At 41.5% G+C, this 26,631-nt stretch overlaps 1 protein-coding gene across 4 annotated transcripts in view; it reads left to right on the plus strand.

The window, feature by feature from the left end:
• LOC130905435 (mediator of RNA polymerase II transcription subunit 13-like) overlaps positions 1–26,631 on the plus strand; it is a 225,407-nt gene that overhangs the window by 129,954 nt on the left and 68,822 nt on the right. For all 4 annotated transcript variants that reach the window (XM_057818833.1, XM_057818834.1, XM_057818835.1 and 1 more), the window contains exon 3: positions 12,130–12,214. In XM_057818833.1, coding sequence (XP_057674816.1) covers positions 12,130–12,214 — 85 coding nt within the window. The remainder of the gene's footprint in view (positions 1–12,129; positions 12,215–26,631) is intronic.

A 26,631-nucleotide genomic window follows, 5' to 3' on the forward strand; every position in this document is an offset into this window, starting at 1 on the left:
CTGACCAATTTATCAATAATCGTTGTATTGCCATATCGTCAGGTCATCGTTATCATGAGCATTGTATCGCAAATCGTATCGTATCGTGAGGTTCCCACTCCTAGTGTTCACACAGATTTCGTCTCGTTTTAGTCGACATTTCTCAAAATGTTTTCGTTTATAAACTTCAAATGTTTTAGTCCATGAATACATAAATGAATAAAAGGTTTCCAATGATTTCTAATGAACATGACAGATGAGGCAATAACTGTAGAGTCTAGAAGGACATCACCATTTTCATGATGATAATACACACTCAGCAGGAAAACAGCACATTATTTCCAATTAATTGAACTCACCCGGATGCCACAAACTGTATGTAAAATGTTTTCCAAGCGTTTAGGAAGACACCGAGTCACTGCGTTAAATGCTAATGCTAACGCGAGCGCTATGCTAACGCCACAAGTTTAGTGTGTGATGATCACTTAGCACAGACTTTTAAAGGCTAAAGTAAGATGGCTTATCTAGCCATGGTAAGAGAACAAAACTTACCAAGCAGTACCTGAAACGTTTCACAAAATGAGCCTGGAATAGGCACAGACTTACTGAGTAAGCGTGTGTGGGGTAAGGGGGAGGAGCAGCACGTCACATGAGTGACACGACCAAACACTGATAAATGCGGTCTAACTACACCTACAATAAAATCATACATTGTGAATTTATGACAGAAACTATGGCGAATTTTCATCTCGTTCTCGTGTCGTCAGACAACAACTGTCATCCATCTCGTTATGTTTTAGTCTCCCAAGACACGTTTTCAGTGTGTCATCGTGACGTCATCGCCATGAAAAAAATGTTCTTTGACGAAATATTTTCATTATCGTCATTGTTGACAAAAACAACACTGCACCCAAGAAAGAGAAAGTCACTGGAGGAGTTGAGGGAAAGCTAAATCCAGTATGAAAAGTAAAGGGAGAGAAAGTTTCAGCCCCAGTGGCAAGACCGCTGGAGTTGGCTCAGCTACGATGAGACAAAAAACGAGGTTTACTGTGACGTGTGCAGATCAACGCCCACATATGAACACAAGTAAGTTAGAGAAAAGCTAATAGAATGAAACCTATGGTATGAACAGAACATGATAATTCATCCGTGTGACTACGGAGAAAATAATATTGTCGTAACGACAGTCTAGCTTGAAAATCGTTAGCCATAATTGCCATCTTTTTGAAATCAAAATTTTTGTCACGACAACCGAGCCGGGAGAGACTTCCAGAGGGCGGTAAGGGGAAGACAGGAAAGCTTTGCTCTGCCACAGGGCACTCTCACGGTTCCGCCTCCTTCTGGAGCTACCAGGAAAAAATGTTCTGGAGTGAATATGGAATTAGAATAGGATTATTTGCACTTGATTCATGTTTTTGCATCGTTTTGCTGCACTTTCCATTAAATTTATCTACCTTAAAAAAAAAAAAAAAGTTATTCATGTAATTCAAGCAAATTGTTTCTTTTCGTGATTATTGGGATCAATAACTGACACATTGAGCCAGGCTTCTAGTTTTGAAAGTGGGGCCATTGAACTTCAAAATGTCCCTTATTGCCTACCCCTGTTGTGTAATGTAATTTAGTTCTACCACTTTTACCGCTAATGGTGTCCAAAATTTGAGCGCAATCATTTACCAATTCCTTTTAGCATCCCACCAAAATAAAAAGTGACACAACATCCGCCAAGTTCTGATTTGTGTCATATTTTCAATTTCAAAATCCCCCCCAGAAATCATAATCTAATTGGCTCATCACCATCAGCAAAAAGCTTTTGTTCAATTTGGTCCTTGGCCAAGCGTGTGCCTCAATTTACTTAAAAAGGAAGGAAATGTGCAGGGACAAGTCATTGCATTGTTTGTCGCACCTCGATCAATACCAGCTTTGTTTGTTTGCTTTTAGGTGTGCTTGGCAAGGGATTGCGCTCCCTTGTGGTGATATAAAAAGTGGTGGAGGATGAGCATGTGGAAGTAAACAAAGCTAAAATTGCAGACACAGCACAGCGAGTTGATAAGGACAGTGCCCACAGAAAAAAAGTGAATGGGTAAATGTGACATTTTTCCCCTGTGATAATCAGTAAAAAGCCAATATGACTTTAATCTAATTGTGAGAGTGTGGCTAATAACATGTGGGCCATTTACATTTTCTGTGGCGAGCTGCAGTCGGTTCTAGCCGCTTCTGTGATGAATGACGGATCATGATGCATTAAAGCCCTATTGCACTCAGCTGCACATTTTAGTCTCTGCAGCACGCTTTTCCCTCGGGCCATCTGTTTTCCTCCCCTGATTAACAGGCAGTAAATCTGAAAATGTGGCGCTTAGTGACGCGCTGTTGCTACAGTGACAGTGGCGCCGTGTTTTCCTCCAGCCTACATGCCTACAATTTACCCCACTGTTTTGTTTGACACTGTCACTGAGTGCTGGTTTTGACTAGGTTTACTTACACAATGAACCCTTGTGTCGGTATGGTCCTAACCCAAACAGGGATTGCGTATTTGTGTGTTCTAAGTGTGTTCCGTTATGACTGTTGGGATCTGTGAAAAAGGTTTACAGCTGCTTTTCTTGGAGAGAAGCCGTGAAAATATCACCCTGACAGTTTCCCTTTTTACAGCACACATTGAAATACACTTGAATGTTGATGTGTTAGGAGTATCATAGTTTGTTTTTTTACTCACGTTTTTTTAAAGTGAATTGTTGTGTATTCTCTGGGTACACTAGCTTCCTCTGACATTCCAAAAACATGCTTGTAATGCTTTGAATTTTCTGAAGGAGTGAATGTGCACGAATACTTTGTCTTTATGCACGCTGTGATTGTCTGGCGACCAGTACAGGGTACACCCTGCCTTTTGACCCAAAGTCAGCTGGGATAGGCTTCAGCTCATCCGCAAGGATAAATAAGGGTATGCCGTACAGAAAACGAATGGATGGAGGGATAGATGGATTGAAGTACTGTAATGTCCACACTACAGCGCACCTGAGTGTAAGCAGTGGTGGAATGTAACGAAGTAGAAGTACTGCCTTACTGTACTCAAGTACATTTTTGTGTATCTGTACTTTACTTGAGTACAAATATAAAGTGGTGCTTTTTACTTCACTACATTTTACAGCTAGTATCTCTACTTTTTACTCCACAAATTGTCGCCTGTTACATGTTCCTTTTCTTTACTTTCTTTTTTTCTCATTGTGAATTGATGGTTTCATTTTTCCTGATCAATAAGCCCCGTGCAACTACTCTGTAACTGAACACCAAAGGCAGCAGCATGTGTACAAGCAAGATTAGGCAGGTGAATAAGAAATTGACCAATGAAAACCACAACACCATTGTACAGTAGGTGGCAGTATGCACCCGATAGTCGCTTGCAATCAGCCATTAAGCTACGTTTTGGAGTTTTTGAACTCGTTTCTGTTTACATTGCAGTCAATTTTATTGCTTGTTTTTTTTCCCATTCTGCCCAGTTTTTAAATAAAACTGAGCAGTAAATTAATTTTCTGCTTCTCCCTTTGATGATTGACTCAGATCTCTGTATGTACTGTATGCACAGTACAGTACAGGCCAAAAGTTTTAACACACCCTCTCAGTATTGTTAAAGTAGCCACTGTTTGCTCCTATTACATTTTTTGCACACTCTTGGCATTCTCTCGATGAGCTTCAAGAGGGAGTCACCTGAAATAGTTTTCAATTCTCAGGAATGCCTTATCAGTGTTAATTAGTCGAATTTCTTTTTTTTATCAATGGGAATGGGACCTTCATTTGTGTTGCATGAGAGAGAGAGAGAGAGAGAGAGAGAGAGAGAGAGAGAGAGAGAGAGGGAGGGTGGGGGACATTTGTTGCTTGTGAAGCATCCACAGAGGCAGCACCTGCATTTAACACCTTTTGTACTGTTTATTGTGCATTTTCAATTGTGGTCGAATACTTTGGGCGGGCTTATGTTGATTGTTTTTGATGATGTGCGGACGCTAACAGATACATGCTAATCGTTCCTGTGGATTGTTATTGCTGTATCAGCGGCTAGCTATAAACACAAATTTGAATTGCTTTTATTTGAGATGAAACTGATTGAATTTTATTTTTTATTATAGTCTCATTCTGCAAGTGTTGATGTCATGAGCAGCTGAATAAAGTTGGCCTGGAACTCCAGACTTACCGCTGTTCCAGCTCTAGAGTCTGGAACCAAGCTCCTTATTGGCCTCTCGAGCCCAAACGAAATCGTCCGCGCAATCAGATTCATTTATTTACGTGTCGTCTTCTTAACGGGCAACGTCACTCGCTCACTTGCACGTCAGAAGTCGTCTCCACAACAACACAGATTGCGAACGGGAGATTTAAATGACCAAAAACACATTGAGTCACTAAACCCACAGTCTGTCTCACTCTAGCCATGTTGAATAAACTTCGTACTCCGCTCTCCTCGTATGTTTACGTCCTCGCGCTAGAGTTTCTTATCACTTTACTAACGTCCCGTCCGCTCGTCGCTGATTGGTCCACTCCGCTGTCTGTTTGCTGTGGCTTTCTCCGCCCTGGGAATTTGATCCGCTGAACAGTCGCCAGACTCTATAGCTGGAACAGTGGTGAGTCTGGAGTTCCAGGCTAGAATAAAGTCAGCACACTGCTCGGACATCATCATTTCGGAGCTTAGCTCACTGTCTAGCTAGGACATAGCTCGCACGTCTTAGCAAGCACTGTACAATGACGTACAATATATGTTTTTTGGATTGTTATTTTAAGGATTTGTAGGGTATTTAAAGGGTTAATTCCGATTTATGCAGAAATTCGGGAAATGTTGCCAGCGCAGGAATGTAACTCGTTCGTAATCCGGGGACTACCTGTACATGGCGGAAAACACTCAGGTAACTTGAAGTTCCGCTCTGAGACCTCCAAATTGGCCAACTTTCAAAATTGTTATATGCATGTGTGATACATCATTGGAAAGCTTAAAATCTCAATTTTCTGGGGGAAGAAAATTTTTGAACAGGAGGGCTTAAAAAAAAAAAAAAAAAAAAAAAAAAAAATTTAAACAGCAAAACCCTAACTGGAGGTGGGAACTTGCGAGAGCATAATTAAATACGGCATGGTTTTAATGAGATATTATCGCGTACTTACCTCTTTTCGATCCAAAAACTCCACTTAGCATGTATCACTGAGTGTCAAGACAGCTGTGAATGGCCACAGCCGGATTTTTGGGGATTTTATTGGTGAAACATGGTAATATAACAAGGGTCTCGATGCAGAAATCGCAGACATCAAGGAGTAATCGAGACTTTCATTTTCATATATTTACCCTTTTAAACTTTTTTTTTTTTTCAATTTTCCTTTGTTTGGATCGATTATTTATCATCTAAAATATTGGGGAAAATGCGACAGTAACGAAAAAAACACAATTAAGCCATAGTTATGAGGTAGATATCTGTGACTTTTTTACAGACGTCAATTTTTTCATTGTGACGTAATTTGTTTAGAAGTTTTAAATATGCGAGTGAATAATTTTTTAAAGTCTTTTTTTTTTTTTTTAAACTAAATATTAGATCTCAATAATTCTAAGCTAAAAATGACAGACATTTCGAATAATAAATACGATTACTTACCTCCTTTTTATGGCTAGGTTGAAACAAATGCGGTTGCATGACGTCTGTAAACAGGGGTTTGCAAGGTAAAACGAACAACTTAAAAATAGTTCGGGGGCTTATTGCGCCACGAATATGCTATGGCAGCATATAGCCATATTGTTCCATCAAACACACTAGTCCTTTTGGCTTAAAATACGGCAGAACAGAAATATATTTCGATTAAAAATGTTTGCATTGCGAGAATACTTTTAATTTTTACTCGTGAGGTAAATTTTAAAGTAGGTACTTTAGTGCTTTTACTTGAGTATTTTTTTTTCTCAGATACATGTACTTTTACTTAAGTAATTTTTTGCAAATGTATCTGCACTTTTACTTAATTAAAAAAAAGTGAGTACTGTACTTCATTCACCACTGAGTGTAAGCCACACAGCCCAATTAAAAAATATATATATATATATTGTCCGCAACTGACAATAAACTACCCACTACTACTACTGTAAAACACCAGGCGTTTTTTGATGAAGTCTGATGATTGAAGATGTAAACCCATTCAATCCAGGATTCGACTTAAATGACTCTTCTACAGTGACACTAAAGGTCTTCTCTTGACAAGAAGCTGGTATTTTCATGGATAAAGCTCGCTCTCTCACAAATTTAGTTTTTGAAACACAGCACATAACTAAGAATGCATTTGCGTTGGACCACACAAGAACTCAAGAGTGTTGTCAATTTTGCCATTATGGAAGACTGTCACAAGTTGTTAGAGACTATAAATGAAGCCCAAGTGTCAACGTCCTCATGATGCGCCGGGACGCAGAGTAGAATGAAGTGAAAATAAAATGTCCTTATAAAGATTTTTAACGTGAAAACATAAAGTTCGTTTGTCCCCCATGTGCCACGAATAAGCTGCTTCTTTATAAAAGCCACAGTGTTCAAATGGAGAAAAAAAAGAGTGTTTTATACTTTAAAAATTACGGTATATTGAGAGACCTTTATTAAAATGTTGGATTATATGGATTAGTTGATTATACATGAATTAACTGTTAAAGTATTTAACAGTAATATCGTAGTGAACATGAGTGGAAAAGTGACTGCGCTCGTAATTAACATTGTGTGGTCCTACATTTTCTATTGCTCCTGTAAAATTTTAGGTTAGGAGCCACTCTGCTCCTATTAAAAATGGTAATCTGGAGCCCTAAACAGGAGTAATAACACCTCATTTGACAATAGCGCTATCTGTTTTTTTTTACTGACCCCATGTGGCCTAGGTGGGCATACATTTAATTAATGCTGTGTAATTCAGTAAAACTTTAAACCTGAATATAGTTAATTAGGTTATTACTGCATGTTATTATAAAAGACACTGACATGGAGAGCTTGTACTTATTTTAGTTTATATGACTTGTATATGGCGGATAACACAGACAAGGCTGAAAAAGCAGTTTCTGCTCTTCTTGCACCCCTCTTTAAAATATACTGCTGTATTTGAAGCCAAAAGAACTGTTGTGTTTGATAGAACAATATGTCTATATGCTTCCATAGCAGATTCACGGCGCATTAAGTCCCCGAACTATTTTTAATTTGTCTGTTTTACCCTGGAAAGCACCGTTTACAGAGGTCGCGCAACCGCTTTTGTTTCAACCTAGCCATAATAAGAAGTTAAGTAATCATATTTATTATTTGAAATGTCTTTAATTTTTAGTTTAGAATACTTAACTGATGTCTAATATTTAGTTAAAAAAAAAGAAAAAAAAAAAACGACTTTAAAAAATTATTCACTCTCACATTTTGAACTTTTAAACAAATTACGTCTCCATGAAAAAATAAGTGTCTGTAAAAAGGTCACGGACATCTACCTCATAACTATCGCTTAATTGTATTTTTTTCGTCACTGTCGCATTTCCCCTGATATTTTAGATGATAAATAATCGATCCAAACAAAGGGAAAAAAAAAAGTTTAAAAGGGTAAATATATGACAATGAACATCTCGACCACTCCATGATGTCTGCGATTTCTGCATCGCGACCCTTGTTACATTACCATGTTTCACCCATAAAATCCCAACAAAATCCGGCTGTGGCCATTCACAGCTACAGTATGTCTTGACACTCAGTGATACATGCTACACGGAGTTTTTTGATTGAAACAAGGTGAGTATGCGATAATATCTTGTTAAAGTCATGGCGTCTGTAATTCTGCTCTCGCGTGCTCTCACCTCCAGATAGGGTTTTGCTGTTTAAAAAACATGTTTTTTTTCTAAATGCCCTCCTGTTCAAAATGTTTCTTCCCCCAGAAAATTGAGATTTTAAGCTTTCCAATGATGTATCACACATGAATATCGTTTGAAATTTGGCCAAATTGGGGGTCTCAGAGCGGAACTTCAAGTCACGTGAGTGTTTTCCGCCATATACATTTTTAATATATTTTTTATTATATGCTGTTTGGATACGCCTGCAATACCCGAATTTCCCATATGGGGGATCAATAAAGGCTCATTTCATCAAATATTTTCTCAGTAAAATAGGCATTACATCTTTTTTCAGGGGTTGGGGCTGGAGGGATAGCATTTTGTTTTATTTCAATGTGGAAAGTGTTGTGTGAGCTAAATCACAGAACAAATCTAATGTGTGTGTCACCACTGTTTATTGTCAACCTAAGCACTATGCAATACAGACCATTCAGGAGATAAAGAAAATATTATTGCTCACCATTGTTACTTATTGTACATAAATGAGTAAAACAGCTGACGTAAAGCACAACTGCAGTTTTTCACTTTGTTACACAATAAAACAAGAGCAGTGTCTATTTTGATAAAATGATCGCAGTCACTTATTGTCTTTTGGTATGGATTTACAATATAGCATAGGGATGTGAAGACACCTTTCAATCTTTAAAATAATAATAATAAGGCATCATGTGGGTCATGTCCAGTGGTGGGCTCCAAAGTCGATCTTTTTAGGAGATGTAATGAAAAAGAAGACATTTCAGGAGAGCAGTGAGAACTAATGAGCTGGATTTTGCCAGAGACTTGGCATTCTGCTCATCTCGCTGCTGTGTTAGATAGAGTGAGCTAGCTCCAGCGAGCTTCCTGTCTGCGCCCTCAAGCAGGAGTAAATGAGGGCTGGGTGCTGGTGGGGGTGAAGAGGGAGGAGGAGGTGGATGTAGGGTGTTGCAAGCAAAAGAACAGAGGAAGAAGAAACAGGAGGAGGAGGAGAAGCAGGAGGGAGCTGTGTTGAAATTGAATGCCAGGACGCCATGTTCTCGCCGTCTGCGTTTCCATGGCGACGGGGTAATTCCGGCGAGTAAGGAAATTTCAATCACCCGTGTTAAAAGGGAGTGGAAAAAAAAAAACACAAGCTGAAAATATTAACTCAGCACAAGGACAGGACGACACATGACATAAATCTGAGAGAATGAAAACCGCCCACCCCCCTGGGTTCTTTGCATTCCTCTTTTCTCAGGTCTTTCTGTGATGATGCTGGGGTTTGTTTTCCCCCCGCCCCAAACTCGCCTCCCTACATCCAACCATAACACCCACCCTGCACACGCTCACTTCACTCCAGCAGCCCTGCAGGTATATGGCACAGAACAAAGACAACCACTGTTAACTGGCTGCTGTGTGTGTGTGCGTTTATTTGAGAGCATGTGCTGCAGTACAGTGAACCCCTCCATTCATCGCGTGGATATGTTCCAAAATGTGCCATATAAAGAGGCTGCACTTATTGATGTTTTTATTGATTTCAACAGGGAGTTTAGGAATGATTTAAAACAATTTATTCATGAGTGTGGTCAAGGATATAATTAAACTTCTATCCTCAGGTACCGCTGTAGTTTTACCTCTCCTAAACTTTGACATGACATTTAAACTTATTAAAATGCTACTTTTTGAAGCTATTTTAAACATTTGTGAACAATTCGTATTTCTAAACGAAAAGGATAGACGATCTGTTACACTTCACTCCAGTAGCAATAACGACTTTGTGGTGCCAGTCTGTTAAAGGTGCTATATAAGTCAAAGTTGCTTTGCTTTTCTTTATCTAGTATTGAAGTATTTTTACACATTTTATGCTTGCAACTTTTTGGTTAATATTTATATTCTAATATGACCTGTTTAAAAAAAAGGGAGTAGGTTTGGTCTCAATACTGGTAGGGACAATATATAACAGCATAACCTGCATTTTTTGAAGGCGACGGGACATTAATAACACCAAAAAGATTGGGTGAACGGGGGTCAGGGTTACATTTCTCACGAATATGAATCTAATTAATTAAAGGCTAAATGATCAATGCTAAATAAATTTGTATTGACTTATACTAACTTTCACACTGCAAATTTATGATGTGTTAATCTGGTAATTTTTCTTAAATCTAGTCAAATAATTTTCTCTATCTTGTTTTGAGTGTTAAAGACTAGTTAACAGATTAATATTATTATTCATATTGTTCCACTTAAATTAAAGTACTGTATTTTTTGGACTACAAGTCGCACCTGAGTATAAGTCGCACCAGCCATAAAAAAAAACATATAAGTCACACCGGAGTATAAGTAGCATTTTTGGGGGAAATTTACTTGATAAAATCCAACACATAGAACAGATATGTCATCTTGAAAGGCAATTTAAAAATAAAAATACAATAGAGAACAACATGCTGAATAAGTTTACAGTATGATAATGTTACATGATGCATGAACAACAAAATGCGAACGTGGCCGGTAAGTTAACGTAACATAGCTATTAAGAGTTATTTAGATAACTATAGCATAAAGAACATGCTTACAAATTTAGCAAACTATCAGTGTCACTCAAAAACACCAAAATAACATGTGAAATGATACAATAATCTGTGAATAATTTCACGTATAGGTCGCTCCAGAGTATAAGGCTAGGTTCATACTACAGGTCTTAATGCACAAATCCGATTTTTTATCATATCTGTTTTTTTGGCGTGCCCGTTCATACTGCCTTTGTCCATTGAGACTACTCAAGTATTACGCATGCGCACTAATTCGCAGTCCGACACGCGCTAAGCAAGATGACCCGCATGCGCAGAAGCATCAAAACAAATGACCACACATGCTGGCTGTCATCCGTCATTCCAGGGATATCATATTTTGCTTTTTAAAACGAGGACACAAATAACAGACATAAATAATCCCCGTCTAGGATTATATTCAAAGTATATGGATCGATAGCATGCACGCACTGTCCGTGCATGTCAGACACACATGCGGGCAGTTTGTCACGACTCTCGGCCGTGTAAGCAATGTTGAAATATTGCTTATATGGAGCAGACAGAAAACCGATCATTCTCCGGCTTATCCTCAACCCATTTTTATTATTTTTTTTATGACTGTTGTCAAGTCCGACCCTTCCTAAAAAGCCATGTTCAAGGCAAGCTAGGCGCTAATGACGCACAGCTGCACCGCTACCGTAGCTCTCTCTCGCTTTTTGATGACGTAATTGCTGCATGAATTCCGATTTGAGAGACTGGACAGTAAAGACCGCCGCAACAGTCTAAAAAAATGTGGCCCAGATCGGATTTGAACCACATACGAAAGTGACCCAGATCGGATTTTAAATGGTCCAGTTCTATGCGACTTGTCACGTTCAGACCGTCAAGTTAATGCCTCACTCGAGTCGGAAAAACACGAAAAAATCGGATTCGTGCATTAAGACCTGTAGTATGAACGTAGCCAAGTCGCACCCCCAGCCAAACTATGACAAAAAACTGCGACTTATAGTCCGAAAAATACAGTAAATACTGCTATTTGTTCTTATTACGCCCATACATCTAAAAGTTGGTCATTTTTCACCTAGATATAGGAAAATGTGCTTTTAAATGTTTTGAACTTAAATATTACAAACTGCAGATTTCCATGAAATTGAGGTTATTGCCGTGATAGACAAGTAGATGCATTCCCCAAAAAGGCCACAATATGGTTGAACTTGTTATGTAGCAAGACAACTTTGCACTATGAGCGGGGTTATTTCCTAACACACTTTGATGCACATGTACCGTGGCTGCTGACAGGTCAAAGTCTGAAGTAAAGTGTAGCTTGCGTGTCAGTGGCGATTTTTTTTTTTTTTTTGCCTTGGGCGGTTGAAGGGGGTTAAGAAAAAGAGGGCTTGGCTGCAATTGGACGCGCATGTGCTGAACCTGAGCACGCGAGTGCCTCCTCAACCGCACGCTTACTCTTGGATAAGCGAGGCTGACAACTGCACTGGGCTTGACTGGCCTGTCACTGCAGCCAACCTGACACTCGCCTTGCACCCCCCAGCAAACACACAGTGCCATTGCAGCACATAGTTTCATCCCCGAACGCGATTCCCGATGTGATGCGCAGGTTTCCTCATCAGCACATGCAGCATGTGGTGACAGAGCACGCCATAAACAAGCGTGTGTTGTTTATAATCCTCAAGCTGGCATGTGCAGATGCTTCTCTGTCTCTGAAAACATCGTTACTGTTGCCACTGAGGGGGATTATAAAGCAGCGGGGGTAATAATTCTGTATATTGAGATTCATAATTTGATGATTTTCCCTTTCAGTGGCTGAAGAGGGACTGTGGGAGTGCGGACTGTCCTACGAGTGCAGGACCCTGCTGTTCAAGGCCGTACACAACCTGCTGGAAAGGTAACGTGAAAGTGAACAAGAAACACACAACACTTTATGAATGATATTATTATTCTTCAGAGCAAAAATAGGAAAAATAAGTCTCCCATTCACATGTAGTTTGATAAAACGTTAGATTTTACCATCAAATTAAACCTGATGACAGCCCGGTTCAAACTTTTTATTTGGGCCGTTTTTTTCTCTGTGACAGTCATAATCTTGCTCTAAAGAATGTAAAAATGCATGACTTCTGTTCCATGCCCTCCAACCCAGACAGAAAATTGAGCTTTTGCAGGTTTATAATATCTTTTCAAAAACAATATCTGAATAAATAATCTCACATCAAATAGTATGTATTTTTTCCAGATATAAATGAGCTGAAATCAAAGTGATCCGAAATAGACAGTGAATATAAGCACATCTTCCATGTCAGGCGTTTAGCGCATGAAGCCCATTAAAATATCAGTTCAAACACATTTCTGCTTGTTTTTACATCAAATGCTTTAACATCAATACATTCCTGGACGTGACATTATTGTTATCGACACATTGCAATACTGTGGGAGTGATAGATATGAATTGGAATGAGCACAAAACAACACGATTATGACCATGTCAAATTACTTCCTAGTAGCCAGCTGGCATATGCGTTGACATTCAGCACCAGATTATATTGTGCCGCGGCAATCCATCGCTTTTGATTGTCTAACAACTTCAAATTGTGCAATAGCAAGAGTTTGGGAAATCATATCCTCATTGGTAAAGTGGTGGTGACAGTTGTGCTCTTTTTGTGTCACGAGTTCAAGTCCTGCTGTCTACCCAAGAACCAGTGTTGTTTTCGTCAACGAGAGCAATAACAGTTTTTTTCATGACGACGAAGAGAGCTAAAAACGTGTTTTGGAAGACTAAAACAAACCCATATTAATGGCAGTTTTTTTCTGACAAGACGAAAATGCACAATAGTTTCAGTCACGTGTTCGCAATGTGTGACATTTTAATTTGTAGTTAGCCGGTATCTTCGCAGTTTCTGATTGTGTCACTCATGTGATGCGCTGCGCCCTCCCCTCCCTGACTCACCAGTGTGTTGTCTCCCGTCTCAATGCAGGCTTGCACACACCGTAAGATTTGGTTTCTTATCTTAGCTAGATAGAATATGAAATGTTGCTTTACCCTTTAAGGTCTGTGCTGGGTGATCATCACACACTAAATGTAACTCATAGCATTAACATAGCATTAACATTCGCATTAGCCTACTGCTAACGGCGAGCGTCCTCTTAAACTCTCGGACAACTTTTTTTACATACAGTTCATGGCGTCCAAGTGGGTACAATTAATTGAAAATAATGTACTGTTTTCCTGCTGAGTGTGTATTATCACCAAGTTGGCATTATCCTTGTAGGCACTACAAAATGTGCTCGTCTGTCAATTTTGTAATTTTACAAGGGGAAACCTTTTTTGGAAACGTCAACTAAAACTAGACGAAATTTGTCTTGAATTTTCGTCAACAAAAACTAGACAAAGACAAACACATTTTGAGATGACTAAAACATGAATAAGACTAAGTATTATTGTCCAAAACACAAAGACTGAGACGAAAATTAAAACAGCTGCCAAAAACAAAACAAAAAGAAGTTCACAATTTCTTATATCTGTTTAAAATGAGCAAATGAGCCGTTTATTTTACTTGTTTATTAAAAACTTGAGCCACCCAAATACCCTATATACTGCATAGTCTTCACTGAAGCAGATGGAAAACATGTCGCCTAGAATGGTTTTGCCCTTAAAATGCCTGTGACAGCTTTAAGAAAAATCTTAAATAGCATTATTAAGCATTAATAAATTAGTGAATTAGAATCATATTTTGAGACGATTCGATTATATACAACAATATGGCAAAGCGCAGATGACGAGAAATTAAGTCTTTTTATCTGCCGTTTAGAACCGCATTTACCGGGCACGCATTTATCGGCCAGCGACCACGGTGTGCGACTAGCCGCCGGTCGTTGGCCGTGTGGCCCTCTCGGTAGATAGGGAGTATTTTCACCCACAAAATGCAAGCCACCTCCTTATTAAAACGTGTGCCACGATCCCAGTATTTGACATAATATAAAACACGTAGCTTACTCACTTCCTAGTTGTCGGACTTGTGTTGGCCATTATCCGGTGTGAACGGGAACTTTTTGAAACCCAAGAAGGCTCACACGCCTCTCCCTGGTGCAGCAACACAAGCGTGCAGCATATTGGGCCGGTGTGATGTGAAAAATAAATTAAATAATCCGCAAAATCAGCTGAATCCGCAGTCGTTCTGCATACTGTATACTGAAAACGATTATCCCGCTGACGTCACATTTGCATTATTCATCAATCCAGAAAGTCACTAATTTTCATGGCGCGGGATTTAATTTTTTTTTTACAGTCTATGCAAAAACCCCATTCTTAACAGGGATAAGTGGTAAAAATTTGCAATGTATATAAAACCTACACATTTTTTTCCACACTCTTTTAAACCTATTAAAACACACTTCATTAATTTTTATTACTTAGTCTCTTCAATAAAAGTACTAGGGTTGGGAATCTTTGCCATAAGGTTAATTTGACATGTCTCTAGATACACGGGTTAAGTTTCAATACAAATATGATATCTATACAGCCATAAAGTTTCGAATATGATTTAGTTCCGTTTGATACCATATAGGGAAACAAAATGACTTAATGACAAAATGAAATTCTTTATTGTTTCTGCATGACTCTCTAAGAAATAACAAAATAACAGCATCTGGCTAAAAACACAGACTGATAGAGGGAAAAAAGTCTTACATGGCATGTTTTAAATGGGATCAGAAAATTGAAAAAAATAAAATTAACATACATACTGTACAGTTCTATATGATGAATTTAAAAAATTTCAACCTAAATATAGCCTAGCGCTTTGGCAGGTGGGGGATAAATGGGTCACTAATATACAATATTTTGGGTCTGAATATTACCTAGTTCTTGAAACCCAAGTAAAAACTGCAGTATATCAGCCTTCTGATAATGCAAAATTTCAGGCGCTGCCCAGCTTCATAATAAAAGCCCAATAAATCAGGGGTAACATGAAGCGGTACTTTGTGCGGCTTTTTGTTTTGAAGTTGGTCCAAGACATGCTACTTCCACATTGCCATTTGCGAGTAGATTGGAGCTTTCAAAGTGTTTTAAAAAAGAAAACAAAGTGTCCCGTCATATAACAAATCTTAAGTCTCCCCAAAGCTGGTGCAATGCTCGGAAATGGATGTAGATTACTGTCTGATTTTCTCTCGATTTGAGGAGCTTGCTATCGCTATGCTTTTATCTCTTGAATTCTCAAGCGGATATCTGGTCGAATCATTTTTTTGCTCACAATACAAAAAAGTACAATGTAAGGTTTAGCATTTGTTAGTGCAAATTTATTTTGTGGACTACATATAAATACTTATAAAATTCCTTTGAGGTCATACGGTAAGCTTTTCAAGTGCATCTCCAAACAAAAGTGCTAAGAGAAATAATTAAAAAGTCGCCATTAGACAAGTCCACTTGCCTTCTGGCATCCTCACCTCAATGAAATTAATAATCTGAGCACTGAATCATTTGCTCAAGTACCCAAAGCTCTCCTTTCTGAGCCAGAGCCATCTGTTAAATGAAGCAGCACATATTTGGTCTCTATTAAGTGAAGCATCAGCGATCATCATAGGGGCCAGGCGGAATTAACCTTCCTATTACCTTGAAGCTAACTCCTTTTATTGCTAACTGTTTCAGCGATAGGAAACACCATCTCCTATGCGACGAAATAAACTTTGTCGTCAGGCACAAATTTTCTGTTAAGCTCCGCTCGAATGAGTATAAATTTCAGTCAAGTAGGTCCTGATCAAACAATCACAATTAGGAACGATTTAATAATGTGCGCAAACTGCTACTGAGCAATGATCATGACCATTAGAAAAATGTCTTGGCGCTGTCGTAATTGTTTGTGTGAATTAGCTAGCTGAAGCTGTAGGCCGTGATAAACAAGCTGTACACACATCGGATTTAACATTTTAAAGCGCAGTATGCAGTACTAAGAAACTAACCACTTTTGAGAATTATCTCTCCATTAAGATAAAAAAAAAAAAAAACAAGTGAGGAGATTTTTGTGTGATTTGTTTTTCCTCACAGAACTACTTGGAAAATGGTCAGCTTTTGCAAATGTTAGACAATTGTAAATGTTACGTAGTGTACACACATTTCGATAATGTGGCAAAGTTAATTTGTACATCAATCCACCTCCACAATCACAGACCACATATTGACAAACGACTATTCACAGTAACACCTATGGACAATTGATAGTGTTCAATTAGCATACCATGCATGTTTTTGGGATGCGGGAGGAATCGGGAGTTATGCGGAGAGAACCAACATGGGCACGGGGAGAACATGCAAACTTTCATAAGCTCAAAATGGAGGACATATTTAAAAAAAATTTTTTTAAAATAATACATCAGACTTGTGTTGTATTTTCATCAACAATAAAGTTTTGCATGGTTTATAGATCATATTTGTGTATCTAAATATACTGTAATGATCGGACTATAAGTCACACCTGAGTATAAGTCGCACCAGCCATAAAATGCCCCACGAAAAGGAAAAAACATACTATATAAGTCGCACCGGAGTATAAGTCGCATTTTTGGGGGAAATTTACTTGATAAAATCCAACACATAGAACAGATATGTAATCTTGAAAGGCAATTTAATATAAAAATGCAATAGAGAACAATATGCTGAATAAGTGTACAGTATGATAATGTTACATGATGCATGAACAACGAAATGCAAAAACACTGTCCTCACCAGGACGCTACGGCTCAGTCCTGGCTATACAGTGAGCTAAACTCCCAAATGACGGTGCTGGACGTCCGTATAATTTGCTGACTTTATTTTGGCCGTCGTTATGACACCATCATTTGAAGAGTGAAACTAAAAATAGAAATAATACAAATCAATTTTGTCCTCGATACCAAACAGGTTCGCATCAACATAAATAAATGATAATTAGCTGCTATTACAGCAATGACACAAACGGTTAGCATGCGTTCGCTAGCATTAGCACATCGTTCAAACAACCCCACAACTGGCTCTAAGTGTCCGATCTCGGGTGGAAAACACACAACAACAAAAAAGATGATACACACAGGCGTTGCCTCTGTAGAGATTTTTTACAAGCATAAACAATGAACGTAGGTTCGCAGCCGTGTCTCTCTCTCTCTCTCTCTCTCTCTCTCTCTCTCTCTCTCGCCCACTTGCTCAGCCGCTGCGTAGCTGTCTGTCGTCTTCTGGTATGTGAGTGCTTTTCTTCGCGTAAACAAGTGCGAGTGTGCCCCCACTTGGGTGTGAAGGTGTCACAAACTAAAAGCATGCATTTCAATATAAAAAAGTCAATAATACAATTGAGCACACATTGCCAAAGGCAGAACGTGAACATGGCCATGTTATGGCTATTAACAGGTTATTCATATAACTATAGCATAAAGAACAGGCCAACAAGTTTACCAAACCATCAGTGTCACTCCAAAACACGAAAATAACATGTGAAATGATATCATAATGTGTTCATAATTTCACACATAAGTCGCTCCTGAGTATAAGTCGCACCCCCAGCCAAACTATGAAAAAAACTGCGTCTTATAGTCCAAAAAATACGGTACGTATATAAAAAAAAAAGACTATTTAGTTTACAGTATCGTATTTCCAAATTGCAACGTACCAAAGAACAAATCTTATTTCGAAACGATGTTCTGCCAAAATATTCTACATGGCGAAACGTCCTACCAATGCCCAGTGGACTGGGTTCCTTGACAGCGTGCACGCAGTCATGAAATATGGAGACTATCAAAATGTTTTGGGTCAGTCATTGGTGTTCCAACAGGACACTGACCCAAAACATACCTCAAATTTCACTAAGAAATGGTTGCAGACCAGTGCCCAGTGCCAGAAAAAAGAATGAGGCCCTTAAAAGAAAAGAACACAGTGCTTATAGTCAATCGTGGCTGAGGTCAAATGATGTTTTGGGGTTGATTTGCTGCCTCTGGAACTGGGTGCCTTGACAGTTTGCAAGGAGTCATGAAATATGGAGACTATCAAAATGTTTTGTGCAGGAATGTAGGGTGTAATGTCAGAAAACTGGGTCTGCGTCAGAGGTCATGGGTGTTCCAACAGGACAATGACTCAAAACATACCTCAAATAGCACCAAGAAATGGTTGGAGACAAAGCGCTGGAGAATTCTGAAGTGGCCATCGATGAGTCCGGATCCAAATCATATTGAACACTATGGAGAGATCTCAAAAATACTGTTGCAAGAAATCACCCTTCAAATCTGAGAGACCTTGAACAGTTCGCAAAAGAAAAGTGTTCCAAAATTCCATCTGAGAGGTGCACGAAACTTGTTGATGGTTATAGGAAGTGATTGCTTTCTGTTATTTCTACTAAAGGACGAGCAACCAAATATTGAGTTGAGGGTGCCAACAATTTTGTCCAGCCCATTTTTTGCATGCTGTGTAAAGTTGTGTACATTTTGGCTTTCTTCTTCAGCTTTTTTGTGTTTTTCCAATGCACATCCAAGAAATAAACACATTCATACTGAAAACATTTGTAATTGCATTAATTTCTGTAAGAAATTAATGTATTTTCTAGAAAAAGGCCAGGGGTGTCAATATTTTCGTCCATGACTGTGTGTTGTTTTTGGCAGCCCTTTTAAAACTTTTGTCTTAGTCTTAGTCTTTTGGACGAAAATACTTAGTAGTCTTAGAACTATTGTAGCGCGAAGCACGTCGCATAAGTGACACGAGCAAACACTGATAAGATGCATGCTAACTACATACACAATAAGAAAATATCATACATTGTGAACTTATGACGGAAACTATGAGGAATCTTCATCTCTTTCTTGTCTCGTCAGAGCATCCATCTCGTTATGTTTTAGTCTCCCAAGGCACGTTTTTAGTTCGTCATGAAAAAATTGTCCGTCGACGAAACATTTTTGTTATCGTCATCGTTGACGAAAACAACACTATATAGGACGTTTTTAACTGAAGCCACTCTTGGCCAATCACAGACTAGTTTTGACAACTGTCGGGCTGAGTTGCGTTACATAATCTGAACCGCGGCCTATTTTCTTTAAAAGCCGGACAAATGGCGTCCGGGTAATGGGTTGTGCCGGATGCCGGACACGTCACTGAAAAGACTGAGTGGGCTTCCTAAAACCGGACAGGTGGTCACCCTAAGAAGGCCGAAGCCCAGGATTTAACCCTTGATCTCAGAATTATGAGGCGGACGTTTTAAGCATGCCTTTAGTAAAATTAATGAACAGATTGGCTTTGCATGTTCCCAAGCTCTATCTAGTGGTCGTAAGCGTAACTTGTTGCTGTGGAAGATAAAAGATGACAAAAACAAAACAAATGAATAAATAGTAAATATAAATAATCTACAAAGGAAACACTGGCGGCTATGAGGCGTTATTTTGCCAAGTACAGTCTAAAAAAACAATTTTGCAAATCTCTGACCCAGGTCAGAGAATCCAGTTTGGAAATTCCTGGCTTCAAAACACAAGAGTTCAAGTCAAGAAGGTCATTGAAGGATGGCATGAAGGAGGAAAGAAAAAGATAGGGAGCAGAGGAGCGCAGCTGTTTGATGTCATCAAAGGGAAGATTCTGAAAGCCTACATTATAAGGCAACTTTTGGGTGAAATAGTGGAAAAAGACTACATTATGAATCAAACACTGTGAATATATAACCAGTAATAGGGCACTCATGAACTCTAACTTTGTGTTCTGGTCATGTTTTACCTATTTTGACAATGACAGCATTAATAATCATATTGAACACTATGGAGAGATTTCAAAAATACTGTTGCAAGACCGGTGTTCTGTCAAATTTTGCACCCTTATAAAATTTTGCTCCCAAAGCTTTTGTGGCGGTGAAAAAAGCCCTCTTTTATATTCAGTTGGACTCTCAATGTTATCCAACGGCGCTAAAAACTATTTACATCGTAAACATACATGTGCAACACGAAAATGGTGTTAATTAATGTGTAACGACACGGCGAAGTCGTTAAGTGAGAGAGCTGCGTGCAGTTGTTGTGTGCAGCTAACATGGTAAACGTAAGTTAATATTCCTTTATTTAAAGAAAGTTTGTAGTGTGTACTTAGGAGTCGTTGCATTCGCGGTCATTTTCAACATTACACGCATGCCAAATTTGTCGGAACACCGGCAATGTGCGGCAGAAAAATACAGCAAATATAAAATAACATTTGTTTTTAGCCGTCGTGTTAAGTGCAGGGAAAATACAACTCACCTGCTGAATCGGCGGGAGGCCTGAGCTTGTTTCGTTTGTTTCAGTGCTCTCCTAGCGATGTCAGGATATTCCGAAATGACTTTAATCCAGAAGCAAGGTAGAGTTGTTGTCTCAAATGTACGTTTATGTTCGCCGTGATTTGCGATCTCTACAAGTTGATATTCCTGTTGCACAGACATGCTCAAATCACTCGGTTTATTCCCATTCAGGTCACGAATCCACTCCTTCGCAATTCGTGGGTCTTTAGTGATCGGGAAGTAGCGTAGATTTTGTTTTCTTCGAGGTTGTAGGCTCATCCTATGGCTCATGAGGTTCCTTTTTCCCCGTAAAAAATCTGTCCAAAGAAGTCTGTTTTTCAGTCATTCTAGTGTGGGGGCTAATTATTTCCAGGAACAAATGTGATGGGCAACGACCCACGTCATACGTTATTATTGAGGCCAAGCACACATAGATATACAAAACAAGATGTACTGCTAACAGTTCAATCAATGCATTTCTATGACGACCTCCCATTCTGTAGTTGTATATCTAGAGTAGACAGCGATATTGGTGTGTTAAGGCCAAAGTCAATCGGCCTGAATGCAGTCGTTAATAAATTATTTATTATTTCTGCGCGGCCCGATACCAAATGCACCACGGACCGGTACCAGTCCGCGGCCCGGTTGTTGGGGAGCCCTGCCCTAAATGTCTTTTTCCTCCTTAATGATATTTGTTGACTTTTCCAAAGTACTCAAAATACACAAAAACATAAATCAGTAGGTTAAGGTCATTTTGTAATAACAGTGCTACAAATTTTGCACCCATATTTACAGACATGCATTCAAGTTGCCTGGCGCGGCCAGACTGTTCTCCCTGTATTTTTCAAATACTGTGAGAATAGTCTGGGACCCACCTCCTTAATGGCCACTCGAGCCGAACGAAATCATCCGTGCAATCAGATTCGAATATTTGCGTGACTTGTTCTTAACGAGCAACGTCACTCTTGCGAGTCGGAAGTCGTCGTATGTTCCAGTCCGCGGTAAAATCAGTTTTAAATTACCAAAAACACATCGACACAAGTCATTGACAGCAGTCTGTCTCCCACTAGCCATGTTAAATAAACTTCTCCGTTCTCCGCTCGCGCTGCGCTAGTTTCCTGTCGCTTTACCAACTTCACGTCAGCCTGTCTCTGATTGGTTCACTCCGCTGTCTGTTGCTGTGGCTTGCTCCTCCCTAGGAATTTGATTTGCGGGACGGTCGCCAGACTCAATCGCTGGAACAGCGGTGAGTCTGGAGTTCCAGGCTCGCATTCAAGCAGCATCTTCATTTAAATTTAATTTGCCAAATTAAATTAAATTAAACAATTTGCCATCCACTGCTTGTGCTACAGCTACGGTGGCTAACTCTGATTGCGCTATTTTCATAATTCATATAAAAAGCATGTGTAAAATCATAAATTTTTCGATTGTATGTCCAAAATTTCAAAAAGTCCATCCATCCATCCATCCATCCATTATCTTCCGCTTGTTCCGGGGTCGGGTCGCGGGGGCAGCAGCTTTAACAGGGAAGCCCAGACTTCCCTCTCCCCAGCCACTTCAACCAGCTCCTCCGGCGGGATCCCAAGGCGTTCCCAGGCCAGCCGAGAGACATAGTCTCTCCAGCGTGTCCTGGGTCGTCCCCGGGGCCTCCCGCCGGTGGGACATGCCCGGAACACCTCTCCAGGGAGGCGTCGGGGAGGCATCCGAACCAGATGCCCGAGCCACCTCAGCTGGCTCCTCTCTACGCGGAGGAGTAGCGGCTCGACGCCGAGTCCCTCCCGGATAACCGAGCTTCTCACCCTATCTCTAAGGGAGAGCCCGGACACCCTGCGGAGGAAACTCATTTCAGCCGCTTGTATCCGGGATCTTGTTCTTTCGGTCACGACCCAAAGCTCGTGACCATAGGTGAGGGTAGGAACGTAGATCGACTGGTAAATCGGGAGCTTTGCCTTTTGGCTCAGCTCCTTCTTCACCACTACAGACCGGTGCAGAGTCCGCATTACTGCAGACGCCGCACCGATTCGCCTGTCGATCTCCCGCTCCCTCCTACCGTCACTCGTGAACAAGACCCCAAGATACTTGAACTCCTCCACTTGGGGCAGGATCTCATCCCCGACCCGGAGAGGGCACTCCACCCTTTTCTGACTGAGGACCATGGTCTCGGATTTGGAGGTGCTGATTTTCATCCCAACCGCTTCACACTCAGCTGCGAACCGCTCCAGTGAGAGTTGGAGGTCACGGCTTGATGAAGCCAACAGCACTAAATCATCTGCAAAAAGCAGAGATTCAATGCTGAGGTCACCAAACCGGACCCCCTCAACGCTTCGGCTGCGCCTAGAAATTCTGTCCATAAAAATTATGAACAAAATCGGTGACAAAGGGCAGCCTTGGCGGAGTCCAACCCTCACTGGGAACGAATTCGACTTACTGCCGGCAATGCGGACCAAACTCTGACACCGGTCGTACAGGGACCGAACAGCCCTTACCAAGGGGCTCGGTACCCCGTACTCCCAGAGCACCCCCCACAGGACTCCCCGAGGCACACGGTCGAACGCCTTCTCCAGATCCACAAAACACATGTAGACTGATCGGGCGAACTCCCATGCACCCTCGAGGACCCTGCCGAGGGTGTAGAGCTGGTCCACTGTTCCACGGCCGGGACGAAAACCACACTGCTCCTCCTGAATCCGAGATTCGACTTCTCGGCAGACTCTCCTCTCCAGCACCCCTGAATAGACTTTACCAGGGAGGCTGAGGAGTGTGATCCCTCTATAATTGGAACACACCCTCCGGTCCCCCTTCTTAAAAAGGGGGACCACCACCCCGGTCTGCCAATCCAGAGGCACTGTCCACGATGTCCACGCGATGTTGTAGAGACGTGTCAGCCACGACACCCCTACAACATCCAGAGCCTTCAGGAACTCCGGGCGGATCTCATCTACCCCCGGGGCCTTGCCACCGAGGAGCTTTCCAACCGCCTCAGTGACTTCAACACCAGAGATCAAAGAGCCCACCACGGAGTCCCCAGACTCTGTTTCCTCAAAGGAAGGCGTGTCGGTGGAATTGAGGAGGGCCTCGAAGTATTCTCCCCATCGGCTCACGACGTCCCGAGTCGAGGTCAGAAGTACACCATCTTCACTATACACAGTGTTAATGGTGCACTGCTTTCCCCTCCTCAGGCGCCGGATGGTGGACCAGAATTTCCTCGAAGCCGTCCGGAAGTCGTTTTCCATGGCCTCGCTGAACTCCTCCCATGTCCGGGTTTTTGCCTCGGCGACCGCCGAAGCCGCAGTCCGCTTGGCCAGCCGGTACCTGTCAGCTGCCTCCGTAGTCCCACAGGCCAAAAAGGCCCGATAGGCCTCCTTCTTCAGCTTGACGGCATCCCTTACCGCTGGTGTCCACCAGCGGGTTCGGGGATTGCCGCCACGACAGGCACCAACCACCTTACGGCCACAGCTCCGATCGGCCGCCTCAACAATGGAGGTGCGGAACATAGCCCACTCGGACTCAATGTCCCCCACCTCCCCGGGACAAGGGAGAAGTTCTGCCGGAGGTGGATGTTGAAACTCTTTCTGACAGGGGATTCTGCCAGACGTTCCCAGCAGACCCTCACAATACGTTTGGGCCTGCCAGGTCTGGCCAGCATCTTCCCCCGCCATCGGAGCCAACACACCACCAGGTGGTGATCTTTTGACAGCTCCGCCCCTCTCTTCACCCGAGTGTCCAAAACATGCGGCCGCAAGTCCGATGACACGATTACGAAGTCGATCATCGAACTGCGGCCTAGGGTGTCCTGGTGCCAAGTGCACATATGGACACCCCTATGTTTGAACATGGTGTTCGTTATAGACAAACCGTGACGAGCACAGAAGTCCAATAGCAGAACACCACTCGGGTTCTGATCGGGGGGGCCGTTCCTCCCAATCACGCCCCTCCAGGTCTCACTGTCATTGCCCACGTGAGCGTTGAAGTCCCCCAGTAGAACGAGGGAGTCCCCAGAGGGGGCGCTCTCTAGCACACCCTCCAAGGACTCCAAAAAGGGTGGGTATTCTAAACTGCTGTTCGATGCATAAGCGCAAACAACAGTTAGAACCCGTCCCCCCACCCGAAGGCGGAGGGAGGCTTCCCTCTCGTCCACCGGGGTAAACCCCAACGTACAGGCGCCAAGCCGGGGGGCAATAAGTATGCCCACACCTGCCCGGCGCCTCTCACCATGGGCAACTCCAGAGTGGAAGAGAGTCCAACCCCTCTCGAGAGGATTGGTACCAGAACCCAAGCTGTGTGTGGAGGAGAGTCCGACTATATCTAGTCGGAACTTCTCCGCCTCACACACCAGCTCAGGCTCCTTCCCTGCCAGAGAGGTGATATTCCATGTCCCAAGAGTTAGCTTCAGCAGCTGGGGGTCGGACCGCCAAGGCCCCGCCTTTGGCTGCCGCCCAACTCCCTACGCACCCGACCCCTTTGGCCCCTCCCACAGCTGGTGAGCCCATGGGAAGGGGAACCCACGTTGCCTTTTCGGGCTGAGCCCGGCCGGGCCCCATGGGGACAGGCCCGGCCACCAGACGCTTGCCTTCGAGCCCCACCTCCAGGCCTGGCTCCAGAGGGGGGCCCCGGTAACCTGCGTCCGGGCAAGGGAAACTGGGGTTCATTAATGTTGCTCATCATAAGGGGTCTTTTTGAGCCATACTTTGTCTGGCCTCTCACCATTTCAAAAAGTCATCCTTATAAATTATATAAATCTCGAGTTGAAACCTGGCCCCATTATCACGTAAAGAACACATGTTGACCAGTGTTGTTTTTGGCTGCCCTTTTAATTTTTGTCTTAGTCTTTTGGATGAAAATACTGTACTTATTAATCTTAATCCTATTTTAGTCATTTTAAAATGTTATCGTCTTCGTCTAGTTTTAGTTGACGAAATCTCATCGAAATTTCAACTAGTTCTAGTCGACAGTTACTCAAAATGTTTTAGTCCAAAAATAAATGAAGGTTTCCAACAATTTAGAATAAAAATAGTCAGACCAGCATATATTCTAGCATCTACAAGGACAATGTCGAGCATATATCCTAGCATCTACAAGGACAACGTCAACTTTATGATGATAATGCACACTCAGCAGGAAAATCAGTACCTTAATTTCAATTACACCTATCTAGAAGCCACAAACTGTATTTTTAAAAAAAGTTATCCTACAACATCCTCGACTTACTGACCAGAAAAGCCCAATGCTAACGCGAATGCTATGCTAACGCGAATGCTATGCTAACACTAGGCTTACATTTCGCGTCTTATGATCACTCAGCACAGACCTTTAAAAGCTAAAGCAACATTGCATACTCTCTTGCCAAGGTAATAAAACAAATCTTACCATGTTTCCAAACAAGCAAGATGGAGCACAGCCTAGCTTGAAACACATCTCCGAGAGGAGATTGAGGGAAAAGAGCAGCACATCTCACATGAGTGACACAATCCAAATACTGCCACACAGCATTGTTTTCGTCAATGATGACTAGAATGAAAATATTTCATCAACGAACGATTTTTTTTCATGACGATGACGAGACGATAACGAGCTAAAAACTTGTTTTGGGAGACCAAAACATAACGAAACTAATGCCAGTTTTCGTCTGACAAGATGAGAACGAGACGAAAATGCACCATAGTTTCCGCCACATGTTCACAATGTGTGACATTTTATGTGTAGTTAGCCTGCATCGTAGCAGTGTCTGGTTGTGTCACTCATGTGATGTGCCAGTGTCCTCTCCCCATTGCTTGTTTTGAGACACACACAGTAAAATTTGTTTTGCTATCTTGGCCAGAGAGAATATGCAATGCTGCTATGGCCTTTAATGGTCTGTTCTGAGTGATCATCACACACTAAATGTAACTCGTAGCGTTAGCAGAGCATTCGCGTTAGCATTAGGCTGATGCTAACGCCTCTTAAAACTCAAACAACTTTTGTTTTTTTAAATAGTTTGTGGCATCCAGGCATAAATGATTAAAAATAATGTAGTTTTCCTGCTGAGTGCGTAGTATCACCAAATTGGCATTGTCCTTGTAGATGCTTCAACAGT

Source organism: Corythoichthys intestinalis, chromosome 17, assembly GCF_030265065.1.
Source record: "Corythoichthys intestinalis isolate RoL2023-P3 chromosome 17, ASM3026506v1, whole genome shotgun sequence".
In the NCBI taxonomy this organism is placed as follows: Eukaryota; Metazoa; Chordata; class Actinopteri; order Syngnathiformes; family Syngnathidae; genus Corythoichthys; species Corythoichthys intestinalis.